Raw genomic sequence first — 22420 nt, 5'->3', positions numbered from 1 at the left:
CCCCTGTCTTAGTTTAAAACCATTCCCCCTTGTCCTATCACTATCAACTCATGTAAACAGCTGTTCCCCCTCCTGTTTATATGCTCCCTTCAAGTACTAGAAGGCCACGATGAGGTCTCCCTGGAGCCTTCTCTTCTCCAAGCGAAACAAGCCCAGTTCCCTCAACCTTTCCTCATAGGAGAGGTTCTCCAGCCCTCTGATCATTACAGTGTCCCTCCTCTGGACCCGTTCCAAGAGCTCTGCATATTTCTTGTGCTGGGGCCCCCAGGCCTGGATGCAGTACTCCAGATGGGCCTCACAAGAACTGAGTAGAGGAGAACAGTCACCTCCCTCTCCCTGCTGGTCACCCCTTTTTTAATGTAGCTCAGGATATAGTTGGCATTCCAGGCTGCAAATACAGACTGCTAACACATATCCAGCTTCTCGTCCACCAGGACCCCCACATCCTTCTCTGCAGGGCTGCTTTCTAGGAGTTCTTCCCCCAGTCTGTATAAATACCTGTGATTGCCCTGTCACAGATGCAACATGTTGCACTTGGCCTTGTTGAACCTCATTAGGTTCACACAGGCCCACTTCTCCAGCCTGCCCAGGTCCCTCTGAATGACTTCCCTTCCCTCCAGTGTATCAACTGCACCACTCAGCTTGGTGTTGTCCTCAAACTTGCTGAGGGTGCACGTGATTCCATCATCTGCGTCACTGATGAAGATGTTGAAGATCACTGGTCCCAAGACTGACCCTTGGGATCACACTGTTATTTCTGAGCTAAATTCAGAGTTTTCAGTTGCACCAGTTTGAAGGTGTTAAGTGATGGCAGCCTCAGCTGAAGAAGCAGGGCAATATACTCTCCAATACAAAAAATACTTTCTAAAGCTATGTGCTCAGTAAAACCCAGGTCCTCAATCAAGCATGACTGAGTGCATGATATCAGTGTGCATTTTTTTCTAAACTTCTGGATGCATTGGTTCTCTAGTTGATAACCATCAACATTGCTTTTATGCATCACAAAGAGTTGCAAAGATATTTATGAATCATTCTATTATCAGAGCTACAAATGTCATAGGCACGCCTACGAAGAAATAAAAAAAGTCTTCAATGCCAGGTTTACTCACTGCTACAAGTGAGGTATAGAACCACACAGAGCAGTGACAAGTGTATGAAACCTTTAATTGTAAGTTCATGGTGTGTTCTGAGTAGTTTGGGAAAACAGTTATATTGATTGTCTAATTGAAGATGATGTCATTTCATATGTTTAAGTGGACTGTTAGATTGTATGGACAAGTTTAATTATAGGTTCTTAACTTTTAAGAGTATAAATTTGAAGACTTTTAAAAGGCACATGTATGAGCATGACTAACTGTATAACATGCAGTGATAATTTAGTGCCAGAACATTCAGACTTTGCACCAAAAGCTGCTTCTGTATAAATATTCTTAGCAATCTGACAGATGTTTTAGCACTGTTATCTGCATAGCTTTACATGTGGCTATATGCATTACTTCTTGTGGTTATCTTAGGAGAAAATCCCTCTGCTTTCCATTCTGGATTTACAAAGCCAACTGTCAAAATGGTGGAGGTTTAAATATGTTGCTGTCCAAGGCAGTACCTGTAACTTTTCTAAATGTTGAAAAGAGGCAATAGGAGTCATACCTACCTTTCTGAAATGTGACAGGAATTGTTCATTCTGGCAGTATGGTTGAGCACAGGAAACTTCACACTGCGTGCTGGTGCACTGCTTAGCCCATCTCTAATACATGCTTAGAATCTTAGACACATATGCAGTATAAATAGTCATAGCAATAAGTGTGCAAAAATTACACAATGTAATCATAAAGCTTTGTTGTTACACAGGACCAGATAACTGTGTCAACAAAAAGTGTACTGAAAAAAAAGGGATATGTGACTGTGAATAACATTTGCATACTGAACTATTCCAAATCTAATGTGGATTTTGTTTTGGAACTCAAGTCTGAATCTTTACTAAACGCAGGACATATCACGTACTTTCATGTCTTTAGAAGATTACATAGTAGTCCACTTGTATAATCCTACACCATGCGTAGTTCATTCATATGGTGGATATGTTAAGATAGCTTAAAAAACACAGCAATAAATTGATCCCTAGGTGTCCAAATGCTTTTTCTTTATTAGTTAAATATAGATAGTTGCACTATGCTACAATTTTATTTCAGTATTTTTGCCATTATTTTCAGGAAATAGAAGTTTATGTTGATTTATATTCCATGATCCCCTCAGACTGACACATAGAGCCTGCCCAGAAACACTCTCTTATATTCTTAATACCTCTCAGATGTATACAAAGACTTAATAATATTACAACATATCGTAAACAGTGTTGTCAAAGGAAATAGGGTGTTGACACAGATTTGTCCTATCCTTAAGAAAAAAAAGATTTCCTATGGTGTGGCAAAAATATTTAATTTCTGCTGTGTTTGTTTTGCATTGTGAATTTAGAGCATATTATGTTCAACAGTGTGTAAAACGACATACATTATATGTTTGGCATTGAGTCTTAGTGTTGTGGCACCTGCTAACAATCTGTGTTGCATGTAATCTAGCTGGGAAGCTGAAAAAATCAGAATATGTCTGCTTAAAAATCTAAATAAAAAGTCTGATTTTTTTGAGGGGTTTTTCATCCTGCCCAACACATCTAAATTTTAATGCTTGTATTTTCATTTAACCATGGTTAAATGAAACATGATTTGAAACGTGATTTTTTTACCCCCAAAATCCTGTTTCTGTTGCTTGTTCAATAGAAAATTCAGAATTATTATCTTTCTGACCTTCTAACTTAATATTGGTTTCATAAGAATTTGATACGCGTTGCACTCAGGGGAAATTGTTCCACACAATATGTAATTTCTTATTCTTATTTTTCATATACACTCATAAATGAGTGGGTTCCTAAAATAAAAAATGCCATTCACATTCAGATACTGTGTACACATTTCAGCCACAAGGAACTACATGCAAAACATTCAGGCAGTGCAAACTGGTTTGTGGCAAACATTTTATTTTAAATAAAGAGTGAATTAGGACAGAAATAAAGAGGAGATAAGATTATTCTTTGCGTATGATATATCTACACTTGAAGTGTTGCTGTTTAATTGTAGGTGTGTGAGCGTAGATTAATTCCACATAATAACCTGTGTTCTTTTTCTTTGGAAATAATTGATTTAAAGAAAGATCAGAGAGAGAGCAAAAACAGTTAGACTTGCAGAAGCCTTCAGTTCCTGCTATACCTCCGAAGAAACCACGGCCACCCAAAGCAAACCCTGTGAACAGACCTGGTACCTTGCCCCCAAGACGGCCAGAAAGACCAGTTGTGCCTGCAACTCATGCAAGGTATTGTTTTTCCTCTGTCTGGTGCTTCTGCAATTAAAGGAAAAAGCACATTTATAGAACTTAGATTTTGCAATTAGTGCTACAGTTTGCAAAGAAAAATAATACGAATAAAAAATCTTTCTAGTTATCTGGCAGCATCATAACTATCTCCACAAGAACAGCTATTTTAGCCTGGTCATTGCTACTTCATTTCTGCTGATGAATGCAGTGTTACTGAAATGTCATAGTTTCTACTGCAGAATGTGTGCGAAACATCTACATCAGTGCGTTGTGCTGCTGTTGATTTACTTAGTCTACCTAAATTGTTCCATCTTAGCCAGAGCACTAAATCAGTGCCAAAGCACAAAGATTGTACTGAGTGAGGAACGCTGTTAGACAATGTACGTGTCAAGTAGTGCCAGCTTGGTTTCGGTCTGTTTCCCTTGATCACTGTAGATCAATTTTTAGCACACTACATATGTCTTCTCAGAATGTCCTTTAAGTTGATGCTGCTGCAGAATTCTGCTGTCAAGTGATTTAATCTCTGATGCTGGTTGTTATTCTGCGGTTATGTGATGCTCCTTATCAGAGGTGGTTGCATCCCTTGAGGAGCACTAGAAAACTAGGCTTGTGAACACAGCTGTTAGATTCATTTAATCTCTGCTAGTGCTGGTTTAAGATGAGCTTGCAGAACTCAAAGGCCCCACCTATAATCCTAATTATGTCTAGATGACTACTTGATAGTCATTAGGTTCTTGACTGTGCACTGTTGACTTTCTTTATGCAAATTGGGTAGAAATGGGTGAAAATCAGAAAAAAGCAGGAACTTGTGGAATTCAAATATATTGACAGCAGATTAACTACCAGAATGAAGTACAGGGTAGAGTGGAATAAAATAAAAATCCTAGGCATCGATTCCCCTCATTCCTCCACATACACTTCATTAAACAAGTGCTCTCAGCATGAAATCTGAGACAAACAAAATAAAGATCTGATGCCTGCCTTGTGCTGCCGGTTTCATCTCACTGAAGTGCCTTGGCTGTGCACCTCTGAGAACATACACATCTATCTGTGTACTGCTACTGCAGCTTCTGTTGGACTCCTTGGCTCTGGGCACGCTTGCCCAGATTTTCCACAATGTAGTCCAGACCTGCTTGCTGCCTGGATATGCTTGAAGAAGCAAGTGCTTGCTATGGCCTTTAGATTTAGCTACGTGAAGTCTTGCTTGCAAAACCAGTATATATTCTAGCATACTTTTCACTGGCAAGGTAAGTATCATTACTTTTTGTTGTTACTTTGACAGTTGTTACTTTGTTCTGTCTTTTTCATGGAATATTTTCAACATTATTTTACATAGAGTTGTGAGTGGGATTTTTTATTGCTCTTCTGTTTTCTTGTTTTCTAACTGCAGAACTGTGTTAGTTAACAAACTCTATTTTTAAAGATGTTTCACATTTCCTGTTAACTAAGTTTACAAGGCTGTTTTGTTAATTATCCCAACGCTGCTATTTCTAGCACAGAGAATAATACTTCATTCTTTTTACCTAAAACCAATTTATTTGAAAGAATTTTACTTTTAAAAGCAGACTAAAACAGTAGAAGAAAAAGTGATTGTTAAAATGATGATGCTGCTGTTCTAATGGTCACAGTTGCTAGCATTTTCACTATGAATTGCTTTATCAGCTGATTTAAATTAGTGTATTTCTCTCATACAGCTGTTCTGCCTAGTAAGCTTTTACTTGCAAGGGTGTCTTATAGTGTAAGGACAGAAAGTTACTAAAATAAATAAGAAACGTGAAACTCCGGATGAAAGGCACTTTAATAAAGGCACGTTAAATCAGTTCAATTTAATAAGACAAAATATTTTTCAGACACTCTGGTATCTATTTCCAGAATCTGAAAGACTTGAGGCAATTATAATAAAAATAGAACCAGCAGAATTTTTGCTGAACCTAGTGGGAAAAGGTGCTGTAGATTTATAAAGTGATTCCCATGAGACTTCCATTGCTGCTGGTTAGCAGAAGAGGTTTTTTCTGTTCCGAGTGCCTTCAATTTCATGCATCTCACTGATTTTTTTGTGGTAATAATTGTTTTTCCTTTTAAACATTATTTTCCTTCCTTGGAGGCAGATTAAGACTTCAAGGGCAATGAAGAGACAAAAACCACGTGAGACAGAGAATAGCTGTCAATTTGCTGCAAAGGCTTCACAGCTTATTTAGATGTATGTGCAATTGCACAATTTACTGATGAATCAGTCAATTCTCCTGAGAAGGCAAGCCCTAAAGACCTACACCAAGTGCATTTTATCTACCAGTCTAAACTGATCTTGAGTCTCTGCTGCTGAAAAGGGCAGGTTCCTTTTCCTGGCAGCCCATTCTTGCACCTCCCTTATGTTAGCACCAGGATTTGTGCAGACATTCAGCCATATGGGTCAGGGAATTGCTCCAGATGGCAATTAATCACTTTGCAAGGGACTTCTATTAGTGTGGGCTTTCTTTCAAGGCTCATCAGCTGTCCCATCAAGCTGACAGCCTATCTGCATGGGCATGAGGAGAAAGAGGAAGATGCTGTGTCCGAGAAGGAATGGCTACAATCCTTTTATATCTGTATGGGTGCAGATGAGCATAGTAGGCCTGTTGATTTTTTTTTTTTTTTGTCAATAGAGTAGATTTGGGTTGTTGTTTTTTTTTTTTCAGTGATAATATCTTGCCATCATTTGAAGTCAAATGGTAAATGCTGTGATTTTCAGCCCTGAGTCACATTATCCTAAGAATCTCCTCCAGAAGAGTGCTCGCGCATTTCCTAGAGTGCTTCTGACTCCCACATTGTGCTCAGTTTGCTGGGAAATACCTGTGTGCAAAACAGAGTAGGCAGTCAGCAGCTCATTGTCGTGTGAGCCAAGAAACTGTTGTTTCTTATATATTTATATATATACATATGAATTTTTTCATATATATATACGTGAAAGACCAAAAGATAGGAAAATTAATCAGTCAGGTAGATCACGTTATTTATCATCTCAGCAATTAATTTGTGGTACCAGGAGTGTATTGTTTCCTTCCTAGTGCAGACAGCCTGCCAAACTTCTTTTGAACAGATTTATTTTCAGGTCCTAAGCTGGCTGCCCATCTCTTTATCTACCACAGCCTTCCTGGATTCTGAAATAGGGTTTCTAGCTGCCTTGTGTTTCACTCATGAGCTGCTGTCATGAGCTGCTGTCACAAGTGGAGGTTCATGCCATCGGACATCAGGCTATTAGGACTTCACCTGTATTTTACTTTCAATTGCTGGTCATATAAATGCATGTCTGCCTGGGTTGTTCCAGGGATGATCTATACATGCACCCCATAATTCCAGTGCCTTACATTCATTGTAATTCTTTCAGTGCAATGCTGGGAATAGTTACTGTGGAGAAAAAAATACAATATTTATGACCTGATAATGATGTTAATTTATTACAGTTTACTGCATTAACTGAACCATTGTTACCATGGAAAATATCACAGGGATTTGTCTGTGAGACCCGTGCAGTGCTGAATTACTCATCTACTCCTGGCCCTTTTTTCTTAATTGTTTCAATAGTTGGATTATTTTAGTAGACTTATTACTTGTGGGAGTAGAAAGTTCTATGAAAAAAGGATAGCCTCTTGCTTACATTTGATCTCCCATTTGGTTTCAAAGTTTCTATAGAGTTTGTCTTCGTAAGGTATCACAGCTCTTGACACTTGTCTATTCCAAAGACGTTTTCAGGCACAGTAGGTGATCTTGTTTCACTGAATCTGTGAAAACCATTTTTATAGTCTAGTGTCATAAGTAATGTGCAAAAATAAATGACAGTCTCCTTTTGTTGGAAAAGTTGCATTTATGAGTAGATAAGAGAAGCTGTTGGGACATGGCAACACTTCTGTGAAGGTTCTCCCTGTCTGCAGTGCTCTGGATCACCCATCACTGTCATTTACTCTAGCTAATTAATTAGAAACAGTTACAAATAAGATATTGAAGGCTGTCCCTTCGCCCTTAGATTTCCTTCATGTTGAGATGCTGTGAACATTTGGAGAATTATTTAGACACTGCGATGTCTAAAATAGGCTTTTTTGACAGGTGTTAAGGAGAAATGAGATAAGGTTAATCCATACGGCATGTTTGCTTACTGGAGATTGCTCTCTCTGACACATTGCTACTACTCTGCTGCTACAAAGGAAGAATATTTCCCTCTCTCGGTAGTAATTGCAAGTTAGCTATCAATTTACAGTAACCTGTGCACAAACTCCAATAAAATATGTCTTCTTCTTGATCCAACTGTAGGAGTGACAGTCCAAAAGTGGAATTAGTGGGGAGTTCGGTATCCAGCACACTAGAGAAAGATTCCTCTGAAAGAAGCAATGACATTGGTAAGTTACAGAACTTTTTATCGTTTGCCTTAGAAATTTATGGTGCAAGTCTCTGCTTTTGAGTGACTTTGTTATGATCCGCAAAGTGGACTGAGACTACGGCAGTGAATGTGATTTAGGAGTGATTTATGTCAGTTTTTAGTTGCAAAATTGTGGAATCATTTATGATGAACTTCAAAAGTTTTTTGTTGTTGTTTCTTTTCTGTTAAAAACACAAATAGAAACATGAAACAGTGAGCTATTTTAAGTAGGAGAACTTTTGTTAATTTTGTTTAAAAGTGAAGCAAGTGAAAAGGCCGACAGTGTCATATTTGTTTAACAGATGTTGTTAGTATTGCCATATTTTTAACGCTGCAAAATTGTACTTCTGATGTAATCTTTGCATTTTTCTAATACAAAGGAATAGAGATCAAATTCATGCCAATTTGAATCAATTTACTGCTAACACTGATTAAAGAAAGTCTAAATTTCTGTTTAAAGCAGTATCCTATGTTCCTACCACACAAACATTTCAATCAAGAGATCACCTTTAAGGAATAAAGATAGGCTATTTTTCCATCGTCTGTCGCCCGCCTTCTCTCTGGAGGTTGCTGTGCTGGAGATGTTTTCAGAGGAGAGTGCTGCAGTAAGCAGTGCTCCGAAGCAAGGTGCTCTCCTCCTGTCCCAGGGCTGTAAGCAAAGCCCATGACAGCCATCTTCACCTCCACTGAGAGATCCAACAGTGACAGCTGCTGCCGTCGCTCTCCCCAGTCGCAGCTGTGCCGTGAGAAAACCCATCTTGTAAAAGGCAGAACCGGAGTCCCCCAAATGTGTAAGCATTAGTACCTTTCCCTGGCAGCATTAAGTGTTATTTTGATGTGGAGGTTTATACACAAAGTGCTTTACTAGTAACCATTTCATAAAATAGTAACTTTTCAACAGCCAAACCTGTCTTCTCTTCATACTTGCAAGTATATCTTAAAGTTATAAATGATTTCTACTTGAAATGTAAAAATAAAATGCTAAAGTAATTTAATTTCATATTTATGAGCATTCCATTATCTGTATGTCTGCTTTTTCTTAACCTTCTGCTGTTGCTATGGTTTATGATAGTAACATTATTCTTTAGAATCAAGTAGTGTGTATTTTTAGATTTTTCTTTGTAATAAACATGGAAAGATAGAAGCTTGAGATAAATTGCACGAACATTTTTTATTGTAGATATTAATATGAAAGAACGGTATGGAAATGCAGTCAAATTCTGCCATTTAATGCTTACTAGCCTTGTTCATATATTTGCTTCAAAGCCTGCAAGCCTTTGCATTCCTGAAAGAGAAATCTGACTGCAAATAGCAAATAACTGCGTGATGAAAATAAACTCTTACAATTCCCATGCTAGTTTCTTCAGAATTGATATCAGGATAAAAGCATAGAGTGCTTTGTTTTGTTCTACAGTTTTGGACAACCTATAAGAGGGTAGGCAGAAAATCTAATTTACTATGGGTTTTTTTGTTCATTTCAACAACTTAGTTGTTGTTTGTTTTTCAATGGAGAAAAGGAGCCAACAAGAGTCCATAAACCAAACCACATACGCAACATGTTGCAAAGGGCTTAGCTTGTGACCTCCTGATACCACTTACAGGGAAAACCTATTGAGCCCAAGGATAGAGTAGTGTGAATACTTAGATAGGTATAACTTGATAGGGGTCAAACCAGAGTGGCATTTACAAGGGCAAGTCATGTCATTCTAGCCTGTTAGACAACTTATTAGAAGAGAAGAAGAAAGAAAGTGATGATTCTGGAATAAAAGTTGACCTGAAGGTCGTAACTGATATGAATTTTCAGGCGGTTTTTGATGGCTCCTGTTAAAATATTGCTGAAGAAATAACCTTTTAAGAGAAGATAGAGCGATAAATTAAAACTCAATAAGCCACAACAATTTACAGTGCATTAATGACTTTTACATTGAGGAAAGGGCAGTCTGTGGGGCTCTGTAATTGCAAAGATAAATATGCTAGATTTTTTATTTATTTACAAGAAAACAGTGGGTTGGTGAAGTCTCTTGGCTGAATGAGTAATGAGTAAAACTGACGGATAACTGCATGTACTGTCCAATGTTTTCCTAAGCTGCAGTGGAACGTGCAGTGTGAGTCCTGGTAAAAGCTGACTCTGGTATGTGTTACTGGTTGCCCCATCACCATGTACTCGCTCTGTGGGAAAAGCAGCCTCAGCTTCTCTCAGGTTTATCTTTCCAGTCAAAATTGATCTGATTAAATCTAATTGTTGTATGTCTTTCTATTAATACTATTTCACACAATTAATTTGTCAACATTTTATGGGCTGGTTCGGCCCAGTTCTATGAAGAATGGGGCAGTGGGACCCATGGACCCACACCCCGGGAAAGGGAAAGGGAAAAGGGGAAAGGGCAGGGAGATGGGCCTAAAAACTAAACAGCTGCAACGACCTGAGGAGGAAAGCTGATTTACTAAATAAGATATTGGAATGCAAAATATTACAATATAATACAATATAGTTGGAACTGAAGCTAATAAATAAAATGAGAGAGTGTCTGAAAACTGAAGGGTCCCTTGTTGCAAGGGTCCCTTGGGACTTGCTCCTGAAGGGTAAAGGGGTCCAGGAAGCCTGGATGCTCTTCAAGATGGAAATCTTAAAGGCACAGGAGCAGGCAGTCCCGGAGTCCTGTAAGTCAAGCCGGAGGAGCAAAAGACCAGTGTGGATGAACCGGGATCTTTTGTTGAGACTCCGAGAGAAAAGGAGAGTCTATGTCCTCTGGAAGATGGGTCAGGCTACTTGGGGTGATTACAGAGAACTGGCCAAGATCTGCAGGCAGAAAATTAGAAATGCTAAAGCCCAGCTTGAAATTAGGCTGGCTACTGCTGTAAAGGAGAACAGGAAACCCTTTTACAAATATATTAACAGCAGGAGAAAAACTAAGGAAAATTTCCCTCCTTTACTCAACGAGGCAGGCAATATAACCACAGATGATAAGGAAAAGGCTGAGGTTCTCAATGCCTTCTTCACATCTGTCTTTAATAGACAGGACAGTTATCCAAATGGTACTTGCCCTGACCTGGAAGTCCGGGATGGGGTGCATAATGCACCCCCTGTGATTCAAGCAGAGACGGTCAGAGATCTTCTCCTCCATCTGAACTGCCACAAGTCCATGGGGCCAGATGGGATCCACCCAAGGGTGCTGAGGGAGCTAGCAGAGGTGATTGCCGAGCCACTTTCTGCCATCTATCAGCATTCCTGGTTATCTGGAGAGGTCCCACAAGATTGGAGGCTTGCCGATGTGACTCCCATCTTCAAGAAAGGCCGTAAGGAAGACCCGGGGAACTACAGGCCTGTCAGCCTGACCTCGGTATCAGGGAAAGTTATGGAACAGATGATATTGAGGGAGATCACACGACACGTGCATGGCAATAAAGGGATCAGACCCAGCCAGCACGGGTTCACCAGGGGCAGGTCGTGCTTGTCCAACCTCATCTCCTTCTATGACTGGGTGACCAGACAGGTAGATGAGGGAAAGGCTGTTGATGTAGTCTACCTGGACTTCAGCAAGGCCTTTGACACGGTCTCCCACAGTATTCTCCTAAGGAAACTGGCAGCCCGTGGTGTGGACAGGTTCACTCTTCTCTGGGTGGAGAACTGGCTGGAGGGCCGTGCCCAGAGGGTAGTGGTTAATGGAGTTAAGTCCAGCTGGCGTCCTGTAACGAGTGGTGTCCCCCAAGGGTCAGTTTTGGGGCCCATCTTGTTTAATATCTTTATTGATGACCTAGATGAGGGAATTGAGTGTACCCTCAGTAAGTTTGCAGATGACACAAAGCTGGGAGGATGTGTCAAACTGCCTGAGGGTAGGGAGGCCCTTCAGAGGGATTTGGATAGGCTGAACAGCTGGGCTGAGCAAAATGGGATGAGGTTCAATAAGACCAAGTGCCGGGTCCTGCACTTTGGCCACAATAACCCCATGCAATGCTATAGGCTTGGGGCAGAATGGCTTGAAGAATGTAGAGAGGAAAAGGACCTGGGGGTGTTGGTTGATGCTCGGCTCAACATGAGCCGGCAGTGTGCCCAGGTGGCTAAGAAGGCCAACAGCATCCTGGCCTGTATTAGAAATAGTGTAGCCAGCAGGAGCAGGGAGGTGATCATCCCCCTGTACTCAGCTCTGGTGCGGCCCCACCTCGAGTACTGTGTTCAGTTTTGGGCCCCTCACTACAAGAAGGACATTGAGGCCCTGGAGCGTGTTCAGAGAAGGGCAACAAAACTGGTGAGGGGCCTGGAGCACAAGTCTTATGAGGAGCGGCTGAAGGAGCTGGGATTGTTCAGTCTGGAGAAGAGGAGGCTCAGAGGAGACCTTATAGCACTCTACCACTTCCTGAAGGGGGGTTGTGGTGAGGAGGGGGTAGGCCTCTTCTCCCTGATAAGTAGTGACAGGACGAGAGGGAATGGCCACAAGTTGCGCCGGGGAAGATTTAGATTAGACCTCAGGAAGCATTTCTTTTCTGAAAGAGTGGTCAGGCACTGGAATGGCCTGCCTAGGGAGGTGGTTGAGGCACCATCCCTAGCGCTGTTCAAGAAGCGTTTAGATGAGGTGCTTAAGGACTTAATTTAGTAGTTGGGTAGAGATAGTGATAGGAGGATGGTTGGACTAGATGATCTTATAGGTCCTTTCCAACCTTATGAACTTATGAACTTATGAACTTATGAAGGCCTTACTGTAATGCTGAAGGCAAGAAGGCTAGGAGTACATGTCATGGGTTGAGCAGAAAGGGAAAAGAGAAAGGGATCTCATGACTTGCCAACAGTTTTATCTTTCCCTCTGAGTGGAAAATAGGAAAATGCAAAGTCATCTGGGTTCTTCTCTTCTAAGAGAGGCATACCTGGAACTATCAACAATCCACGGAACTGGAGCATTAACTCTTTAAATCCCAATGTCCCACATGATGGTATGATGTGGAATACCAATAACAAAAAATCATTAAACCATAACATAATTAGAGGGGACCTACGGTGACAGACGTGGTCAGAGTCAGCTGTAGCCTTTGCAGAAAATTGAAGTTAAATGGCCTTCACAGTAACTCAGCTGTATACCCATTCTGGTGACAGGGATTGTGTCTGTTCTTTCATGAACACAGATAGTGTTCCAGCATGCTTTCAGCTCTCACAGAGGAAATGTGCAAAAGCAGTGCTTAGCTGCAAGTTACCTCACCCTGTTTCATGCTTATGCTAGATATTAAGGTGAGCCGTGGTCTGCAAATGAATACGGCAGTGTTTTCCTGGCTTCTTTGTCACAGTGAGGTTATTGGGCAATGGCTGTCACTTTCTCAACATTTACATCCTATAGCTGGTTAAAAGTCCTCCTAAGGGAGGAGGAATGAGAACATATGGCGTCCTTCCATATGTCATCTCTCAAAAATCCAAGTAAGTGAAGAGCAACAACAAAGCTGATAATATGCCAGAGAAACAATACACAGACGGGAGCTGAAGAACGTAGGCTCAAAACTTGTCTGAGTCCCCCGTTCCAGATCAGTGGTTAAATACTGCTTGCTTTGGAAAAATTACCTTTTCTCTAAGTAATAACAGATCCCTTAAAGTTTTGGGGTCAGTGGGTCAGTGTTACCTGATCAGTAAACACTCTGATTTTAAAATCACATTTAAATGCATTCTCATTCAACTTTACTCGAGTGGGTTGCAGTTGCTTGGGCAAGGCTATGGTGCTGTGCAATACTGCACATAACCCTCTGTCAGTTGCATTTATGAGAGGTTATTTTTATGCAGATGCTAACGCATGGCTTGACTTCACTAGCATGTTTTGCTGAATTCTGACTTGGCGTTTGAATTTCTTGATGATAATACAGCACTGATTACAATTTTATGAGCTGTACTGACAAGGGCAAGGCCTGTTTAGTTGTATCACTGCTGATCGTAAGCATCATGGCAGCTATTACTACTGTTCTTCATGCCTTTGCTTCTTTCCGCGCTCCTTACCAAAACCACTGGAAAATTAGCCATCAGAATATAATATTTAAGATGAACCATTCCCCATTCCTCCTTACTTTTTGTTTTCTTTCTCCCTGTTTTCAGTGATGCCTTTACTTTACTTTCCATACATATTTCATCCAGCTTTTCCTATTCACATCTCTTTGCCATGGGTAATTCTTCTTCATTTCATGAGGGTAAGGCCTTTTATTTTCCATTTCCTTTCTGTCCTGTGTTTGCTTTAGTTGACAGTGTGTAACATAAATACTTCGTTGAACAGCTACTGTGTACTTGGCTGTCACGTATTATTTTAATTCAGAGTTGACATAGAATGTACTGTGACAGAAAGTCTTGCACCATAGCACTGAAATGAGAAATCATTTCGGTTCCTTTTATTTTCCTGTAAGAAAATTGAGTGATGTAAGTGAAGTGTACAGTACATATACACTGTTTGTCAGTGCTGTTGTCAGTATGTTCTTAGAGACAGATGGTGTTGTCACGTAGTTTAATGCATATATTCCATTGTTTTGCCCTTAAATAAAAATAAATAAATAAATAATGAAAAACAGATGTTGTTCAGCTGCATGCTAGGATGGCTTCCTGGTGCAAAAGAGGAAAAACAAAAACCATAGGAACTGGAAAAGCACTCACTGACTCTCTGTGGATCTTCCATAGTGATGTCACACGAAATTTGCCCCTGGTATTCTTGAGCTTAAATGACAGCAGTTTGATCTGTTGTAAAGTCTCATGTCCAGACTGCTGTTCCAGAATGACACCAGCTTTTGGAACTTAGTTTAATATGCTTCTAAAGCAACACAAACTACATTGAAAGTAAACCCTCTTCTACTGATGCAAGAGCAGTCTCAAAGCAGAATTATATTGATTTAAATGGTTTAAATTCATGTCCTATTGCGTAACTTGAATTTTAGATTATGCATTTCTTACATTCGCAAAGAATTGTTACTTCTGAGAGCTATTGCAATGACAAAAAGAAACAGCTAGCACGTGTAAGAGCTTGCTGGCTCAAATACTAATGATTCCAGAAAATTACTGAACTATTCCAATTAATTATTGATATTGAGTTCTTTCTGTGAATGAAGCTAATCCCAACTCTTTTAAATATATGCACACACACTATAGAATACTGAAATGCTGAAACAAGTCCTGTATATCCAAAACATAGCTCTGATACCACCTGACATTTAAAGCAACACAGATTTAAACAAAGCATTAAAAGAGTAAGCCATAAAGAAATAAAAATAGTATATCTGCTGTGGGAATGTTCAACTAATCCACACAAGAAACAGTTTCTGCACTTAGCAAAAGACTGCACAGATACCTACCACACAGAGCCAAGTGGACACAATCTTTCCAGTATTTTTCCTGGCTCTTTACTTGTTTTGGATAGTATTTATGAAGGCAGTTAATTATCTTCTAACAGAAGACACATATGTACTTATTGATTCCTGCTGAAACATACAGTGTTGATGTGAATTGTAAGAGTTTTCCTCATGGCTGGTTGACACATTTTTCATCATTTCCTCAGTCTCTGTTGCTCAGAGCATTTGCTGGTGGATTGTGGAGCACCAGCTCAAGCCTTGTTATCAGCTGTACCTTTTTTCTGTCCCTCCTCTAAGCCTGGCACCAACATGCTTGGGAAGGTACATAAAAATACCCCACTTAACATTATCTGACAAACACATCTTCTTCTCAGTTTCTTCAAGCTGTATTTGCAAATGCTCCATAACTCAACACGTGCTAGCAAATAAGTGCTCATGTTTGCTAAGAGAGATGATCGCTGTGCCTCTACTGGGATAAAGTGATCTAATAAGGTTTGGCCAACACCGTGGAAAAAGGCAAAGAATTTTTCCAGTAAAAAGTTGTAGAGTGGAGCAACCTAAGCCATCGTATGATTTTTGTGCTTAAATCACAGGTCACTATATTGTAGGGCAAAATCATGTTGCCTGAAGACACAGAGTAAAAGCTGGAAAGAGGAAAATACTGCTGAATATAAGGGCTGGAGGACAAAATAAGGCTTCTGTAGTGAAGACTATAATTTGCCTAGAACAGTTCATTCTTTCTATGCTACTGTTCATATTTATTTGAATATAGCAAAGCAGAGAAGCAGAACTACAGAAGCCACTGAATCCAAATTGCCCATAAATTTAGGTGTGAATTATAAATATTGTAATCAGTGATACGGTAATGGTCCATTATGTAAATTAATGAAGTCTTTTGGCCTGGAGGGTGACAAAGAAAAGGCAGGCACACAGAAATTTAAATCATTCTCCATGTGTGTCAAATCGCAGTGCCTGAAAACAGCATATCCATTTCTTCTAGCTCAGTTTTCTTGACCTTTTTCTTGGCATCTTCTGAATTGTTAAAAATAAAATCCTTATGAGGACACTGGCAAGTGCTTTGCTAAGATCGTTATGGCAGCTTTCTACATTCTGCTGTTAAGCCAATAAAACTTGGGGCTGAAATGTGAAAATCAAATTGTATGCTTTAGGAAGGGTGGCTGTCCAGTGGCTGTCCAAGGAAGCCAGGCTAGCATAGCTTTTTCCACCCAGAGCAAAGAGTCATGTGGGCAGGCTGTCCAGACAGTCTTACACAGGGTAGCTCTGTGGATAGGGAACCCTCCTGCTAAAAGTGCATTACTCAAATCTTAAAAAAGAGTCTGCAGATTATCCTGGGTGAGATCCTGCTACCCTGACCCTGACACAGCAGCATTTCTTGAAGGGTGGAATGTTGCTAGGTAGGGAGAGATGAGCAGAACCTGGATACCTGAAGTAGTTAAAATAATTCTGGACTTGTGAAAATTTCCAGTGGTATTCATATTCTCTGTGGAGTTGCTTTTTAATTAGCACTGTTTATTGAATTGGCGTTAATGCATAAGATCTCATTTGCCATATCTGTCTCATTTGATGCAGGATAGCTTTCAGGATTAATGTGTTTAAAGACAGCATACCATTTAACTAGTGTATTGTCAATCCTCTAAATGTATTGAATATGGTAATGAGATGAAATCTACCTCTGTGACTTCTGTGACATTATCTTCTTCAAATGAATTGAATGCCACCTTGGCCTCATTTATTCCAGCCCTGCTGTATTTCTCTGAAATCTTGCCATTAGCATTCTGAATATGTTGATTCTGATATTATCCATCACTTTCTATTTCATTTTTCCCAAGGTGAAATCTCTCCACAAATTCAGAAAACTTTCCATCTTCATTATGTAGAAATGACTTTGCCCAAAGACTGAAGGAAAAAATAATAATTGTGGCCTAGCCACATGAATGCATGAATGAGGGGAGCAAGAAGCACAGCCATTATATTTCACCCTGGGAATTCTTCTAGAGGGATTGGAAGTTGTTTTCTGGGAAGTAGCAATCTAAAAAGCTCAGAACTTTTTCCTCAAGTAGTCATTTGTTTTCCTGAATCTGGAGGGTACTCTTTGAAAACACTATGGCCATGTCTCCAAACAAACATGAGAGTTATTTCTCTAGTTTATTCCTATAGCTGTGTCTGCTTAGTGAGGTGGGCATTTTGTTGTGTGTACTATACCAGTATGCATGAATTGCCAGCTTGATCATCAAGTCAGTAATAAAGATCAGTGCATCTGTTTATTTGTAGAACAACTATCAGCTATTTTTAATTAGGGATTTTTTCTTAAATTAGAGATCACCACTGTTAATTGAAGGGTGTCTCCTGTCTTCTGTGTGTGTGTTTAAGAGAACCTTCTTTACTGATAGCTATTGACAGACACAGAAAACTGGGCCAACACACCCTTCAGTTCTCTTGGATGGTGGTGCTGCCTTAGTGGTGGTTAGTATGCCTGAGAATATAGTAGATCACACTTCATTTTCAGCGGCCTCTCATTTGGCCCTTCTCAGTGAAGTTTTACAATTTGATTACTCTGTAAATTTAAGCTTGCAATGTCTGGCAACTAGAAATAGAAATACACTCCAGAATCAGATGAAAGCATTTAATAACTTTGGAGTGCAGTGTAGTCACACCCGTATAGCCTTGTTTTCCTTAGCAATGAAAAATCAAAAAAACCTCTGTAATTTGATTAATTACAGTACAGCTGATAGTAAGTCACAGGTCTTTCGAGTGGTTTTGATCCTCATTTATTTCACTAGTAATAGTAGACTGGAATTTCTGTGAATGGCGATGACCAGGGAAGGGTTGTGACTGTCTTTGATGCAGAAAGGATTTTATAGCAAGAACCACATCTAAATAAGGAGAACAAACTGGGAGGAGAGGATGAAAGGGCATGTGAAATGGCTGGAGGTGGGTTTACTATTTTAGCATTGTACCAAACATTGTCCCTTACACTTAAATAGAGTCTCATTTACAATGGCAGCTGAATGGCTGTGATTTTACCAGTTTGGCAGTAGATCTTACATGTGCAACCATTCCAATCTCTGCTGTGCTCTGCTCCTTTTCTAAAATTCAGCATAGGTATAGGCTGCTTTAGTTTACTTTTCTGGACATCAGAAATGTATTCAGAAGTAGAAGAAATTGACAGTTGTCGTATTTCTTCCTGTTATTTCCTCTTAGTAAGCTTTGCACAGAAATGTTTGTGTTTTGTGGTATTCATAGCATGCATGGAGTACATTTCATCTGCGAGTGCCTGTGGGTCTTCTGAACAAAAACGTTAACGTCTTCTGCTGTTATCAGTACATTTTATAATTGAAACATTTTTTTATATATTATTATTCCATTTTTTTTTAAATCAAACAGAAGTCTAGGTAACAGTTTATTTAAGCCAAAGAAACACACTTTATTAATAGTCATTATTTATTTTTTCATCAATGTTTTCCATTTTAGAATAGATATTTATCTTATGTAAGAACAGAGGAAGGGACAGTAGCACTTAAGGAGGAAGTGGCAACAGAGAGAGAGCACGTGCATTCAAGCACTCACGTGCATTCTCATGATGGTAACTGCAGTCAGTTCACTGCCTTCATAGCAATAGCATGCTTCTTCTCTCTACATTTGATGCTACTGATCCTTTCTTCAGCACAGGTATTTGTGTGGCTTGGCACAAGTTTTTGGAAGATAAACTGGATTAAAACTAGGTCAGGCAAAAATGGTAATGATGATGAGGTGGGGAAGAGTGGCTGGGGCAAGCAGAGTGCTGCTTCACTCACCTTTGGACTTGTGTATGTGAGCTTTAGGTGTTTAGAAACACTGTTTTTGATGGCAGTATTTTCTTGCTTTGCAACTTAACTAAGTAACACAGTAGCAAAAACAAAGACAGATCATAAAAATGCATTGCTGATCTGCCATGTGGCCCTAAACAAGTCATTTAGCTATCCCTCGCATCAGTTTAAAGCTGACTATTCTAGAAATCAGCTCCTATATTTGGGCTAGCTTTTCTTCCAGAAAATAATTCTTTTACTTCCATTTCTCCTCTCCTGTAACCCCGAAGGACTGCATGCTTCCATGTAGGTCTTGCGTAATCTGTTTGGGTTATCTCATTTTTCCTTTCAAAGCATTTTCGCTTTACCTGATCCTTGCATTCATTCAAAGCTTTAGATTACCACATAGCTATCGTCTGACTTTGCTGATACCTCATGGCATGGGCTGCAACTGTCAATAAGGAAGCAGTGAGAGAAATACCTGATAGAGGACAGTGGTGTCACTGGTTATATATAGGAAGAGCTGCTCCAAAAATAGTGTGATGTTTAGAGGTGAATAACCTTAGGCTATTTCAGGGCTATTGAAAGAGGTCCCTCTCCTCTTTTTTTAATTTTATTTTTTAACCTTTTCATAAATCTCCTGGAGATGAAAAAATACTGCTGGATCAAAATGTCTGATCCCATTCGTTTCCTACCTGCCATTTCACAAGCACTTGGAATTCGTTTAAGTGTCCTTCAGTGTGCATTGTTTATTACACAAACACAGGTTTGTTTTTTCCATTACGTAACTCTGTGTGGTCTTCGTAACACAGCAGTAATGCTCGAACTTCAGAGACTTGTTGTTCTGTAGCAGTTTGGAAAATTAAGAGCACTGTTAAATTACAAGCTGTTTTTTTCCTGCACGTATGCAGTGAAAAATGATCTCTGAGTAATAAATATTCTAGCATTTGATTCATGCCTGAAAGTAATTTTACAGAATGTTGATTTATTGAGCCTAGAGTATCTCTTGTAGGTTTTCTCAGTTGTTTCTGTTTAACATGCTCGATAGGACATTCTGAAATTGAGGTGACTGAAACTGATATAGCTCATAAAAATAGATGAAAGGTGTTAAGCCATTTGGTTCAGGCATGTAATCACAAGCTGCAGTATTCCTTCAGCCTTCGCATTGTTCTTTCACATAAACATGCTCCCATGGCTGGATTCAGCAAGCACCTCCCCAGTGCATTTCATTAACCACAAAGACAGTCATGGGCTTTGTACCTCTTCTGGAGCCTGCAGGAGTTTTTGCTTTCTGTAACCTCTGGATTGCTGGAGATAATCCCCTCATCTGCAGCTTCTGGAAACTCTGCTGCCTCCAGCTGCAGGCGTCCAGGAACCTGTGGAGGCCTTCCAGCTCCAGCTCGTTCTCTCATCCTCTGAGCAATTGCATGCCACTGGTGCAGCACTGGCTATGCAGTACTTGAGACAATGTGTGTGCTGTCTTCTATCTCCAACTGTTAGGAGAAAAATTACTAATCTTTCTAATAGCAAGACGGAAATTTTGAAGCTGTTTGTTGTAACCACAGTGTTGTCATTTAGCTCACATAAACAAAACCAAAAGCTCCTCTACACATTTCTTCTTTCCTCTTTTGTGTCTGAGGTAGAAGGGCCATTGTGCCTAACAAGAGCAACTGGATTGCAGCTGCCTCTGGCTTCCAGGTTCTTTAAGTGACATTGTGGTGTCTAAATGTGCTCAGAACACTGTAACACATTGGGAAAAACGGGATTTGATTTCTTTGAAATGAAAAGAAAAAAAGTGATTTTTTTTCTCTTTCGGAATAGTTGACAGAAAATCAAATCAGTTCTGTTTTATTTTTAAGACTTGGAAGGTTTTGACTCTGTAGTACCAATTGCTGAGAAGCTTAATCATCCAACTACAACCAGACCAAAAGCTACTGGCAGGCGACCACCCTCCCAGTCTTTCACATCTGTAAGTTTAATTTTCCTTTTATTTTAAAAAGATTTTTCCTGAACTTTTTCTTCTCTGTGTTTCTGTTCCCTGATGCTTTTAATCCATTTACATAGCCATTCCTTCACACATACAGTGAGGCAGAGAGATGCAGGAAAATTTGTGTCAGAAGGCTGCCAATGTTTTGCATGCTAATGTTTAAAACATTCCCTCCCTTGTGAGATTTGTACCCCCCCTCCTTTGCGTGCAGCCAGGTAATCCTTGCCAACCATGGCTGAGGCCAGAAAAATGCTTGATAAAATAAATCTTTGGAATAAACTAGTTTGTGCTAAATATCAGGGGTTTTAAAAGCACTTTCCTAAGAAAGGATTTCCCTCGATTTGTCCAGGTCAGTTAGCAGAGTTTGAGGGCAACAGACCATTGTTGGTCTTCAGCGGCTTTCCTGTAAGCATCATGCATTCCTTCTCCTTAAGCTCACACTTGTAAATAAAGGAGTGACTTAATTTTCTAGTATCTTTGGACCAGTTGGCCTCAAACACCTTACTTTGGAATCTGCTGCTCAGTTTTTCAGTCTTTTTTCCTGCGGAGATTGTTTTTTCCCCACATGGAGAATGAGGACAGCTTCTGACAATATCAGTGTTCATGTGGCTGAAGAAAAAATGAGGTGGGGAGAAGTGAAAAGGAGTGTTGTGAAACTAATAAAAAAAAATCTTTCTAATTTGTCTATGAGTACAAATTCAGAAACCTAAAAGAGAAGTTCGAAGACTTTTCTTCCCCTGTCAGATCCATGGGGGAAGGGACAAGGGATACAAAAAACTTTCCTTGTTTGTACCTTTGCAGAGGCCTGTGGCAGACCTGTGCCATCAGTGTGCCTGGGCAGTAGCATCACTCCTCCGAAGAGCAGCAGAGCAAGACTTGCACTATAGGCAGAGCAGTGGCAGAGCTGATGCCCCACAGCATGCTGAGCATCCTAGCCAAGAAAGATAGACAGCAAGGTTCTTTAGTCGGATAGTATAATGCAACACAACGCTGGAAATTCATGTTGAATCCAAATCTCTAAGACTTTCTGATTTCAGCTAGACTTGAAAGCAAAACAAAAAAAAAAAAAAGGAAGGAAGGATAGTGCTGATTTTCAGATTGATACCTTGGAAATTATGACAAACTAAAAACAAAAACAAATAAAGAAAACCCAGCACCACATAGGTGCTTTTCTGTGCTAAATCCTTATACAATGAAAATATCTGCTTTTTCTTTTTCTCTTCACTTAGTCGTCACTTTCAAGCCCAGATTTCTTTGACTCACCCAGTCCTGAAGAAGAGAAGGAAGAGCATGTTTCCATTACACACAAAACTATTGAAGTGTCGAGGAAATCAAGAACTGTTACAATATCACAGGTAAGTTAATTGGAATGCCAGTTAATCCTGACCGTGGGTATTTTAATTTTTGAAACCATCACTCAAATAGTTAATTTCAATGTCTATTCCTTTAATATTAACATAACAGCCACTTTTGTAACCAGTCCTTTAAAGAAATGTAAAAACATTAAGGCTGTTCTATGTTTGAAAAGTCTGAAGTGAATTGCAGAGTTAAAATGCCTCCATAACTGTAGTATGA

At 39.7% G+C, this 22420-nt stretch overlaps 1 protein-coding gene across 4 annotated transcripts in view; it reads left to right on the top strand.

Moving 5' to 3' along the window:
• The window catches only part of SH3KBP1 (SH3 domain containing kinase binding protein 1), a 221760-nt gene that overhangs the window by 193524 nt on the left and 5816 nt on the right, over positions 1-22420 (top strand). For all 4 annotated transcript variants that reach the window (XM_065741436.1, XM_065741437.1, XM_065741439.1 and 1 more), the window contains 4 exons: positions 3201-3363; positions 7648-7733; positions 20718-20827; positions 22075-22200. In XM_065741436.1, the coding sequence (XP_065597508.1) occupies positions 3201-3363; positions 7648-7733; positions 20718-20827; positions 22075-22200 (485 nt within the window). The remainder of the gene's footprint in view (positions 1-3200; positions 3364-7647; positions 7734-20717; positions 20828-22074; positions 22201-22420) is intronic.

The sequence above is a fragment of the Cyrtonyx montezumae genome, unplaced genomic scaffold (assembly GCF_038088225.1).
Source record: "Cyrtonyx montezumae isolate F1298 unplaced genomic scaffold, pur_monq_1.0 scaffold_3, whole genome shotgun sequence".
Taxonomy (NCBI): Eukaryota; Metazoa; Chordata; class Aves; order Galliformes; family Odontophoridae; genus Cyrtonyx; species Cyrtonyx montezumae.
The sequence above is the reverse complement of the archived record's forward strand: the minus strand, read 5'-3'. Positions and strand labels throughout refer to the sequence as shown.